This window comes from Onychomys torridus, chromosome 18 (assembly GCF_903995425.1).
Source record: "Onychomys torridus chromosome 18, mOncTor1.1, whole genome shotgun sequence".
Taxonomy (NCBI): Eukaryota; Metazoa; Chordata; class Mammalia; order Rodentia; family Cricetidae; genus Onychomys; species Onychomys torridus.
Window position 1 is genome coordinate 61203632 of NC_050460.1, and position 12336 is coordinate 61215967.

The 12336-nt window shown below is 46.8% G+C and overlaps 1 protein-coding gene across 2 annotated transcripts in view; it reads right to left on the reverse strand.

Annotated features, from left to right (window-relative positions):
* Window positions 1–2670: 2670 nt before the first annotated feature.
* Dnah8 (dynein axonemal heavy chain 8) overlaps window positions 2671–12336 on the reverse strand; it is a 234034-nt gene continuing 224368 nt past the window's right edge. For both annotated transcript variants that reach the window (XM_036167928.1, XM_036167929.1), the window contains 2 exons: window positions 6011–6132; window positions 2671–2958 (listed from right to left, as the gene is read on the reverse strand). In XM_036167928.1, the coding sequence (XP_036023821.1) occupies window positions 2671–2958; window positions 6011–6132 (410 nt within the window). The remainder of the gene's footprint in view (window positions 2959–6010; window positions 6133–12336) is intronic.

The window sequence follows — 12336 nt, forward strand, 5'->3', positions numbered from 1 at the left end:
AGGAGGGCAAACAAAAAAACCCGCTGTGTCTGCCCCAGCTTCTGTCGGCCTAACCATCCCTTCCCCTCCCTCTGCTCTTTATGCTCACCAGGTCTCCCTCACTCAAGTGTGGCAAATTATGTAATTAGTGAAAGAGCAACAATTTTGCTGAGAAAATGGTTATGTGTTTATGGAAGTTCAATGGTGCAAAATGTCTACGGAAAGCCATTTGCTAAGCTAGAGAAAGACAGCGGAACTGGGTCCCCAGCCAGCTCTCAGCAGAACCCAGGCAGTTCAGAAGTGCCAACCGTCAACAAAACCATTTGGAGGCACTGCCCAGGGGCCAGGTGCCCATATTGGCCGGGCCTCCATGCCCATCTCTCCTTCTCCTCACTGTTGACTCAGAGCAAAATAATCAGCCACAGCCGAGTCCCCAGAAAATAGTTCTCGTGTGCCATTAACCAGTCTTAATCGGTGACCTTTGCTAGAGTTACAGCTTTCTATATCTTCCTTGCCACCCCCATTTTCTCCAAGCCATTCAAGTTATTAGACAACATCAGGCCTAATTAGTATTCTCTAAGTATCCCCTTGGATGTCAGGGGTTTAGATTATGCATTTGCCTTTAATTGTTTAATCAACCAATGTGTGCTGTGTCAGAACCCATTGACTGGCTTGCTATGGTGAGATTACATTGCTTTCCTGGGCCCATCTAGACTGACAGGCAGGTGCTTCCAAAGTCTAGCTTCATTTCAGGAGGATCCTTCACCCAGGGAATACCACCTTTGCTTTAGTGCCCTGGTCATGAGAAGTACAAGGACACTTAGACCAGGGGCTTGGCTATTGTTCTAGTTAGCATTAACCATCAATTTGACACAACATTGGATCACCTGAAATAATTTTTTAAAATGTCATTGAGTAACCTGTCTTTACTAGGTCAGTCTGTGGACATTTCTATGAGGTCTGTCTTGATGGATGCCAGTAGGTCCAGCCCACTGTGGGCGGTGCCATCCCTAGGCAGGCGATCCTGAGCTATATGAGAAAACTAGCTAAGTAAGCATGAGCCTACAAAGAAGCCAAAATGAGCCAGCTTGATCTTCCAGGGTTTGCACTTCAAGCTCCTGCCATGACTTCCTTCAATGACAGATTGTGACCTGCAATCCAAATGAAAACCTTCTTCCCCTACATTGCTTTTGGTCAGGGTGTTTTTATCACCAGGACAGGCACTTAGTTATTAAGGTCTATGACTGACATTGAACAGGCCTCAGGGACACATCAGAGGTCGCTACAGTATTCTACTTCCAGGAGCTACCCCAGACAGGAGGTACATCAGAGTCTCCTCTGAGGTCATCCCTGGATACCATATCCAGGGTATCACTGGACCATCTCACTGGGTTTTCCACCACCATCTCCCATCAGGGTGATGGGACGGCAGGAGAAGGGGGCAATCTGGAATGACTCCTACTCCAGAACAGAGAGGATGAAGTTAGTGCCAGTAGCTGGGGGCAGGCAAGAAGATTCCAGATGAGAAGACGGCAGAGAGACACTTCTTCACTATCCCGGAGCTATGCGAGCAGTTCAGTCGAAGGCCCCATCTGTTTTGTTAAATTGACAACTTCCTTCAGCAGGAAATCAAGGTTCATACTGAGTTTCAGACTAACTACTGAGTAAGAAATAGCCTCACTTTCTAAAGCCCGCTTTTTAAGATGTTCAGCGTGTAACCTAATTTCGTTTGATGGAGATTGTTTTGCTTTCTCCATTTGCTACCTAGACATGTGTTTCATTATTTCCTGCAGAATTGGGCTTGGGAGGGAGAGCCAGGGAGCCAGAGTTCCCTGAGCCTCAAAAGTACTACAAAAAGAAGAGGAAATAGTACTAAATAAAATTAAAATCAATTACAAGATCAACTGTCCCAGTGGGTTTTCTGACATTCCCCAACAGCGCACACACAGACACACACACACACACACACACACACACACACACACACACACACACACGAAAACTCAAAAGGGTAATATTTGAACATGGGAAGATTACTTATTGGGAGGGATTTTCTTTTGCTTTTATTTATTTGATATATTTATTTGTATATTTTAATTGTGTGTGTGTGTGTGTGTGTGTGTGTGTGTGTGTGTGTGTGTATGCATGTGTGCATGAACATGCACGCCGGAGAGCACATGCATGCTCCACAGTGCATGTGTGTGGACCAGAGCACAGCTTGTGGGAGTGGATTTTTTCCTCTCATCAGGGTGAAGCCCAGAGTATCCAACTCATGTTGCTAAGCTTGGTGACAAAGTGCCTTTCCCCACTTGCCAGCCCAGGAGTGGTTTTCATCCGAGGAAAAAGTTCTATCTGCTGGGGTCCTTTTAGGGTGGATCCTATCAGCACCCCGTTTTCAACTTTTCAAATGCAAGCCTTCTAAAACGTATTTGAACATGAAGACAGGGGTTTATCTTTCAAAAAGCAATTATAACATAATGTGAGTTCTTGGCATCAGAAGCGTGAATTCGGACCGGTTCTTTGAATAGGGATACGAGAGGAAGAAACAGATAAGCCATGGAGAAGTATCAACTGTTTAATTGAGGGAGAGTGATGGCAGACACACCAGGAAAGAAAGACACTGTGTCTGAGACTCTCGATGGCAGGGCTTCTAGATGGCTTCTCTGGGGCCCGTGGCAGGTAGACATGAGCTTACTTGATGTCACACAAGAGGGCCACTCCCCTCAAGATCCAGTGATCCGGGGACAGCACTGTGCGCAGGTACACCACAGTGATGAAGGTGAGATCAGTTCGCCGGGGTTTCTTGTAGATAGGACACACGTACAGTTTCGGGTCCTTGGGCGCCGTGGAGTTAATGGCAAAGATGTGCAGGACAGGAAGCTGCATGAAGAGAACCTTCGGGGTGGATTCTGTGAGCTTCCCGTTCCGCCTGTCCCAGGATGCTCCATCCATATACAGTCCATAAATATACACCCCTTCCTGAAAGGTCGAGGGACAGAGAAGAAGTGTTGAAAGCTAGACATCCATTATGTAATCAGGGCTGTCGGCTCAGGAAGAAAACACATGTCAGTCTTAAAGCACTAACAGATGAGGCGCCACCACTGGAGAGACTGCATTCACAAAATACCAGGCCACGTTTTCCCCTGGGGTGCACAGTGAGTCTGGCTGCACAGTGGAAAGACCCTGCTATGAGGTACTGGGATGTGGGGTGGCCAACCTGGGTGACAGAGGGCCAAGTCAACTCTGCAGCTAGCTGTAAAGTCCAGTTGGAGCTGGTGTAAGCTGGGAGCATATGCTGTGAATAGAGCTGTGGTCAATGGGATTTTAGGCTGAGTTGACCAAGCCAACTCTTGGCTCCATCCCATCTCTTTCGCAAGATGAACTAAGATGAGAGCGCCCCCAGAGGCCTGGAGAGGTACAGCAAAGTGGGCGTGAAAATGGAGGGGAGGAATTGGCAGCTCCACAGTGTATATGACCAAACAAACCATCCTCCCTATGTTCTTTCCCACAAATGGACTTGCCTTTGTGGGCCTCACCTTTAAATCAAGGAAGCCAAGACCCCTGAGTGCAGGGGACAGTTTGAAATTTGTTAATGGAATTGCCTGGTGATGGCTTCTAAGGATAAGAGCAGTGACTTTGGATTGAAGGTCACATGGGCTTTTGCCATCAGGGCAGACTGCGGAGGGGAAGAGTCTTGAAGAGATCTCTGAAGGGGTGCAGCAGCAGATGAAATGGGGAGACGGGGCCAGAGCAACTCCACAAAGACAGACGGGATGGGCAGAGAAGATACTTTACTTCTTGGCAAAGGGTGCAATGGTAATAAAATGAGTTATCACTTGACCATGGAAGACGAATCTGCTGAGCTGAAGTGTCTGAACTCTATCTTGCAGGCACGGGGGAGCCACAGAACATGTATTCATTAAAACAAGAAAGGGCCAGAGAGAATCATGCAAGCTCATAAAGTATATTTATGTAGAAGAGGGTGACCGTTTTTCTATTTCTAATGAAGATGGGGCCTAGGGAAGTAAATGTAGATCATGGTAAAGGACAGAGAGATTAGCTGCAGAGACTTTCTAGGACTTGCTCATGTGGGCTAACTGCATGAGGACCATATATTTTGAACCACAAACTGAAGCCCATGGTTTGACAGTGAGATCCTGGGCAGTCCCATAAGATCAGGAGACAGGAGTTCCCATCGTTAACTTAGTGTGGTTGACAACTATTTACATGAACAAGGTGATTATTAGGAACCATCCTACAGCCAACTGTGTCCTTTTCTATAGCCCTTGCAACTTAGGGACCTTAAGAGTCACAGTGAGAAGATGTGACAAGTAGAATAGTGTCACCCCACACTTATGTCAACCCAGTACTTCAGAAGCATGGTTTGGCTTTGTAGATATAATGTCTTTAGATATGAACACACTGGATCTAGAAAGGCCCTAGATCCAATATGGTGTGTGTGTGTGTGTGTGTGTGTGTTTGCATGTGTGTGTGTGCGTGTGTATGTGTGTGTATGAGCTTGTGTTTGTGTGTGTGTGTGTATGAGCTTGTGTGTGTGTGTGTGTGTGTGTGTGTGTGTGTGTGTGTGTGTGTAGGGGTAGGTCACACAGAGAGGCACAGAGGGAATAAAGCCCTTGACAGTGTTGGTAAACACTGGAATGAGACAGCCAAAACCAACCAATCTTGCCAAGGGTTGCCAGCAAGCATCAGCAGCCAGGAGAGAGCCATTGAGTAAGACTGCCTCTCACACCTTCCTTCTGGAAGAACCCAACACTGCCAATCACTGACTCCTCATTTTGTTTTGTTTGGAGACAGGGTCTCATGTAGCACAGGCTGGCCTTAAACTCCGGCTCCCCCTGCTTCTGTCTCCTGAGTGTTGGGATTACAGGTGCATGCCACAGCATCCAGCTAATGTGCTGCTGGGGATCCAACCAGACTCCATGCTCACTAAGCCAGCACTCTCCCAACCGAGCTACAGTGGTTCTTGGACTTCCTGACTCCTTAATTGTGAAGGAAAGACATTCTAAGATTTTAGTAACCTCATCTGTAGTATTTCAGGCAACAAATATGGATACTTACTTACCACATGGAGGTGACATGGGAGGGGATGCAAGAACCTCAAATTATGTAATAGTGAGGCCCTAAATTACCTTACAGAGTGGCTGGTAGAAATATACAGGGTAGGGGGTGTGGGATGAGGGCTCGGAGAGGCAAAAGGAACCTTCTCGAAACTGGAAGGAAGACCTCCTATTATAAAGCAGCAGAAAACTTGGCCCAGAGCTGAGAAAACCATCTGCCCTAATCCCCTTGGTATTGAGAGAATGGCCATCAGAGAAGATGGAAAGACGGAGATTTATTGAGCTGCCATGTCAGATCCGCCACCACGCACACACGATGGCCATTACAGCCCGAGACCTCCTGCAGAGAGGCTGGACTGTCACGTACTTTTCAGACAAAAGAGCAAAATCATTAAAGAAGGGGCTGGCATCCGTGTCAACGCAGTAGCTCAGAGGGCCTGCTCTCTCCTCAGCATGGCAAGTTCTCCTCACTCAGGAGTCCCAGCACACAGGAGGAACACCACAGTGGAACTGAGCTCCATTAGTCCAGTGGACGTTCATGGCCCTCAGCCGCTACAGGGGACCCTGTGAGCCCAGCGCACAAGCTGAAGACACATGGAAATCCCTCTAAGCAAACACGACCATAACTTTCTTTTATAAAGAAAGGTCACCAGGGAGTTGCTGGGCTCACTAGCCCTTGTCATTAACCTCCCACTCAGCAGACAGGGGAGGCACTGGCCTTGAGGTTGTCTGGTTACAACAGAGGAAAACCTCCCTGAAAAGCAGACAGGCTTCACTGAAGAAGCCAAGGTCAGGTTTTAATTTTCTGTTTGCCTGTGTGGTCCTGGGGATTGAACCCAGGGCCTTGCGCACTAGGCAACTGTTGGACCATTCGCTGCACTCCACCCACAGCCCTCAATCGACAGTCTTGACCTGAACTTGGATTTCCACCCTCAGCTCCCCACAGCACCTACCGCAGGGGGTGAGGTGATCTCCTCCTTGGTCTGCCGAAGGACTTCATTGTGGATGGTCACAGTGTCCAGTGCCCAGCCTTTGTGAGCTCGGGTCACCTCTTGCCTCATTGCTGTGAGGAATCCTTGAGAGAGGGAGAGAGAGAGAGAGAGAGAGTCTCTAAACGGCCTGTCCATCCTGGGAGGAGCCGAGAGCAGAACCCTAGAGCAAAGGGTATTTTTTCTGGGGATTTGTTTCCATGAGGACAGTGAAGAGAGAGGGAACCTTGGTTTGGAAGTCTCCTGGGACTGCAAGTCTCTTTAAGGGTTTCAACCTAGTCCCAGCTCATGGTCTCTACTGGAAAACACAAAATCCAATGTGTGACCGGAATGGTAAAGTATTCTGAGAAACAGCCTTCCAATTAAACCTGAATCAAACCATTATGAAGCTTCTATTTGCCATAATGGGACAATTTCATTTAGTCTAAGGAAATAAGGCATAAACACCATAATAGGAACCTGACTTTCAATTTGATCAAACAAAGCAATCACACCGGAAAGGGAAAGCTACATCTTTTAATGTGCATAATACAGTTATTTTAAGATAATGGGTGGCTCCGTATCTTGTGGCCTCTCTCTAAACTTAATATTTAGGAATCATGTCATTCAATTCAATAAGAGAAGTCTTTTCTGGAGAGTGGCATTTGATGTTAGAAAAAAAAAATCCCAAATTTCAAAGCTGGCTGGAAAACCAGCTGCCTGTGGTCTGCTGCTATCTTTTGGTTCTCATACACATGGTGGAAGAACTGCAAGACCCCCAGTACTCTTTTTTGTTTGCTTATTTTTTGGTAATCTCATGCATGAATACAATGTGTTTAGATCATTTCCATCCCCATCTCCCATCCCTGGCACTCTTGAGTGGCCTCAGAGAACCGTGGAGGGCATGTTGCAAGGGGTTAAGCTCCCTGGGAATGGAGGGAAAGAGCAGTACCCCGCCTGGATGCACCGAGGGACTCCAGTTCATGCAGAGGGACCCATTCTTTCACTTGTCAGCTCTCCTAAGAGTGGTCACAGTGTCTCAGGCACAGTTCGAGGTCTCACAAAGTGGAAGAGGACACCCATGGACCTGCATTCAAGTCTAAGAGTGTCTGTCTCTAGATGAGCGGCTCTCAGCCTTTCTAATACTGCGACCCCTTTAATACAGTTCCTCGTGCAGTGGTGACCCGCAACCATAAGATTATTTTCATTGCTACTTCATAACTGCAGCAAAACTACAGTTATGTAAATATCTGTGGTTTCCGATGGTCTTAGGTGGCCCCCCGTGAAAGTGTCATTTGACCCCCAAAGGGGTCACAACCCACAGGTTGAGAACCACTGCCCTAGAGGGAGGCAGAGCATTAGCAGGACACAGGCCAAGGTATGAGAAAGGTTCAGAAGTCCTAACTGCAAAGTGGAAGTTAATTGCAACTCTCTTTTCAATATTTATTTTTTTTGCTGTTTTTAATGATAGGTATGCACATTGTAGGGGTGGGGAGGGAAGGCAAGAGACATCAGATTACTCTGGAGCTGGACTACAGGCGGCTGTGAGCTGCCCAGCGTGGGTGCTGGGAACCAAACCTGGCTCTTTGGCAAGCCCAGTCCACACTCTCAACTGCTGTGCCATCACCGTCTCTCCAGCCTCTGGCTGCAAACCTTGAAAGCTGCATGAGAACTAGCAAGACAGGATAAGGCCAGCTCGAGCAACAGCATGTGTGAAGACACAGAGGCCGAGTCTGGGTTAAGGGAGGAGTCAATGAGTCCAGATAAAGACAGTACAAAGGCGGCAGCATGACTTCTCGGGTCAGAGTTCCTACTGCTTCTTTTAGAGGGCATTTTTATTATATTTATTTATGTGCATGTGTGCATGTGTGTATGTGTGTGTGTGCGTGTGCGTGTGCGTGTGTGTGTGTGTGTGCGCGCGCGTGTGTGTGCATGTGTGCGTATGTGTATGTGTGTGTGCATGTGTGCGTTTGTGTGTGTGTGTGCACGTGTGTGCGTGTGTGTGTGTGTGTGTGTGTGTGTGTGTGTGTGTGTGCGCGCGCGCGCACATGCACACCATGGCACCCACGTGGAAGTCAGAGCGCATCTTGCAGGAAGCACTTCTCTCTCCCGGAATCTAATTCAGGTTGTCAGGCTTGTCGGCAAGACACTTTACCCATGAGCCATTTCGCTGGCCCCACGGTGCTTCTTGAAGGCAGAAAGGTACTGAACATTTAGAGGAAGCCAGTGACTTGTCTGTACTTGCATCTAAGGAAGCTCATTCAAAGTGCCCATGAAGACAGGATCTGGGGCGCTAAAGAGAGCCTTCTGTATCCTTCCAAAAGCCAAGCCCCTCCATCAACCAGAACAGAAAAGAATGCACTCACAGAACGAGCTACAGTCATCGGGAAATACAATGGAAGTTCATGCAACAACAGCTGGCCACTTCCTGCATACATGGCCTACATGTAAGTCTGTGCACCATGTGTGTAAGCAGTGCCCACAGAAACCAGAAGAGGGCACCAAATCTCCTGGAACTGATGTTACAGATAGTTGTAAGCCACCATGTGGGAGCTGGGAATTAAACCCCGGTCCTCTGGAAGAGCAGTCAGTGTACTTAACCACTGAGCCACCCACCTCCCCAGCTCCGCACTTTCATTTTAAATGCTGGGGAAATCCCACATGTCAGTAACACATTTCATGAGTTTGTAGGTCAGTGGCATATATATTCATATACATATGAATAAAATAAGAAAACTCAATTCACCCTTCTAATCAGTATGAAAATGTCACTTTGGGATTTATTTATTTACATGAGTGTTTTGCCTGCATGGATGTATGTGTACCATTCCTGTGCCCTGGTACCCACAGAGGCCAGAATAATGCATCAGATCCCCCGGGAACTGTGGTCACAGATGGTTGTGAGCTGCCATGTGTGTGTTGGGAATTAAATGTAAGTCCTCTGCAAGAGTAGCCAGTGCTTTTAACTGCTGAGCCATCTCTCCTGCAGAAAATGTCATTTTCACAATTCAACACACAGTGTCCACCCATGTGTCTAGTAGACACTACATATCCAACTTGAGTGTCTAGAATTAAATTGATCTTAACTTACAATATTTTAAAATTCTCCTCTGATATTATGAAGCTAAGAGTCACTAATCCTAGGTTTAAACTTCCCTCTTCTTGATAATTGATAGTTGAGTAATTGATATTTTTCTTTCTATACATCTTAAGTCATGACTAATCTATAAATTGACCTCACCCCATACGGCTTTCAGGGCCATGCCAGAGTGTCTGAAGAGAAGGGAAGCTGGCTAGTGTTTTATTCATTTTTTTTCCTTTAATATCTTCCTTCCGCTTCTAAGATTTTAGTCATTATTAGAGAGTTCTGCAAAACTCCAGCACCGTTAAGGAGACACTATTTCCTGTCTGGTCCTACTGGGGAGCATGCATTACATTGTCCAGACTTCAACAGTAAGCATCCTCATGCTTAAGAGACATTCTTAGCATGCCAGCAGGTGGGATCCAGTACACACGTCTGTTCAGAAACCAAGAATGGCAGTGTTGAGTAAACACTTTTGAGACCTAGCGCAAGGGTAGGGAATGGTTTGTGACCATCCCTACTCAAAGAACATGGAAGAGAAAAGATACATGTATTTCCAAATCTATGATGTATCCGCCCATTTATTTGAGATGGAGTCTCATTATCTAGCTATCTTCAAACACCATCTGTAGCCAAGAATGACCTTCCTTGACCTTCTAATCCCTCTGCCTCCTCAAACACTACTCATTTTATGTAGTATCAGGAATCCAACCCAGGACTCTGTGCATGTTAAGCAAACAGTCCACCAACTGAGCTGCGTCCCCAGCCGCTTTTCCAGGCTATAGCATTTGACATTGGCTTCCTATGAAGGACATGGTCTTGTCACATTGAAAACATATTGAACCTTCTGAAACATTAATTGTTGGGTTTTAAGAAGTGAATGGCTGTCTCTCTTGGAGACCGATGTCAAACCTAATGAAACTACAATCTGCTCTTTCTGCTGTTTGCATAAGTTTTTAAAGGACGATTGGTATAGTTTTCTTCACAAAAGCTTGAAATCAAACACTTTTGTTTTGGCATGAATTTACTTATAATCATTCTGAAAGTGATTCAAATGTTCCCATTCTTGAAAGAAGAAACGAAAAGTCAGTCAGAGTGAGACCTCAGCAGCAATAACCTTCTATTCTTCCTGTGATTAAACCACCCACATGAAAGATGGGGGACGTGACTGAACACTGGAGTTCCATGTGCCCTAGATGAGGTGTTTAAACAATTCTTCCCTTCAAATTCATAAAGCATAATAAGCCCTTAACACTTGTCAAGTTCGTAATTTTAAAAAACTCACTATTAACCTAGGATCATACTGTGGAAAGGCAGGTCTGAAGCAATCCTTGCCATGTATTAATTCCTGCAACGGGAACCAGCTAACACTAAAGCGAGCTGATGTCCGTCGCCTGGCCTGTGCAATCAGCTGCCTTCAAGAGAGCCGCGGGGTGTTTTCAGTGGTCTTCCCTACAAGGTCTTAGAAAACGTGAAAGGAACAGATGGTCAGGAAAGGTGTGCTCCTCAGCTTTACCAAGAGCTGGTTATTCTGTAATGATTGGCCTGTGTGAATGGCAGGTGGCAGGTGTAGGTGTGTGTGTGTGTGTGTGTGTGTGTGTGAGAGAGAGAGAGAGAGAGAGAGAGAGAGAGAGAGAGAGAGAGAGACCATATGTCTGATATGTCTGTATGCCTGGAGGCCAGAATTCAACATCAGGTATCTTCCTCAATTGCTTTCCACCTCGTTCGTTTGTTTGTTTGTTTGTTTTTGAGGTAGGGTCTCTCACTGAACACAGAGCTGGTCAAGTCAGTTAGAATGGATGGCCAGTGAGCTGGGGTTACAGATGTGTGCCACCATGCCTGACTTTATACAGGAGCTAGGGATCTGAATTCAAGCTGTTGTGCCCCCACTAAGTCTCTCCAGAGTCCCAGGTGGCATTTTTTTCTTCAATCAATGAACCAACCAGTCCTTCTGTAATAGGCCTGGGTTTGCATAGTTACTTCCTGTCTAAACAGTTACCACACCTCCCAGCAGCATCTTCAAAGGTGAAGAGAAATGATGTCCTTGCCACGAGTTTATGACAGGCAGTTTTTTCCCCAAATGAGAAGCAAATGCAGCTCATTGGTAAGTTAAATAAAAAGACAGAAATCAGTAGACAACAATGAGGTTGGTCAGCCGAGCCGAATGAACACACACTGGGCACCTTTCACAGAAGTGTTGGCTAAATGCTGCAGGGCCAGGGTCTGGCATGGCTGAAAATTTGAAATGCCAGGGCAGCTTGGTCTAGGGTAGTGAAGTTGGAGATGCTGCAAGAGGGATCCACAATGGAGTTTCTTCTCCAACTAGGGTGAGGTGTGTGTGTGTGTGTGTGTGTGTGTGTGTGTGTGTGTAAACTAAAGATTGAAATCACATGTCTTCCTCAGTCATCCTTTTACTTACTCTCCAAGACAGGATTCACTGAATCTGGAGTTCACCAATTTGGTTAGACTGTCTGGCTGTCAAGTTTCAAGGTCCCTGTGCTCCCCCAGTGCTGGGATTACAGGCACATGCAGCCACACCCAGTTTTTTACATGGGTCCTGAGGATCTGAACTGGGGGGGGGGGGGCTTTTGCATGACAAGCACTTTACTGACTGGTCTGTCTCCCAGCCCTTTCTCAAATGTTAATGATCTCAGAAATCATCTGGGGAAGGAATTCATGTAAACACCTAGGTTCTCATCTGGCGGGTGGGTCAAGACTGGGACCTAGGGTTCTGTAGCTCCATGATGCAGCCACTGCAGGAGGACCACACATCAGTTATCCCGGGTCTAAAGTCAAGGTTCTTGTCGCATTAGAATGACTAAGGAACTCTTGAGAAAACTGATCATCGAGGCTCTCAGCTCGAGAGTCTAGAGGTCTTAACCCCTGAGATTAGGACACGATTGGTTTTGGGCCCCAGCCATTAGTATGTATTAAAAATGTCCCAGATGATTCTGCTGTGGCCTGAGGACTGCCACTGTCAAATGCTCTCGCAAGACAGGCCACTTGCCGGTCCCCGATGCACATTTGTTTTAAGAAGCGGGTGGACGAAGGGGAAGGGCAACACTGGAAGGCTGTCAGGGGATGAGCTGGCTCTCTGTAGGGACTCTAGAGACCACGGGTACTCCGTCACTCCTCTAAATGACAGGCTCTGTTGGAATCCATGGACACAGGAAGCCTGGGACCCTCCACCCCAAATGGCTGGTGTTCACAAGTTTAACTCCTGACACAG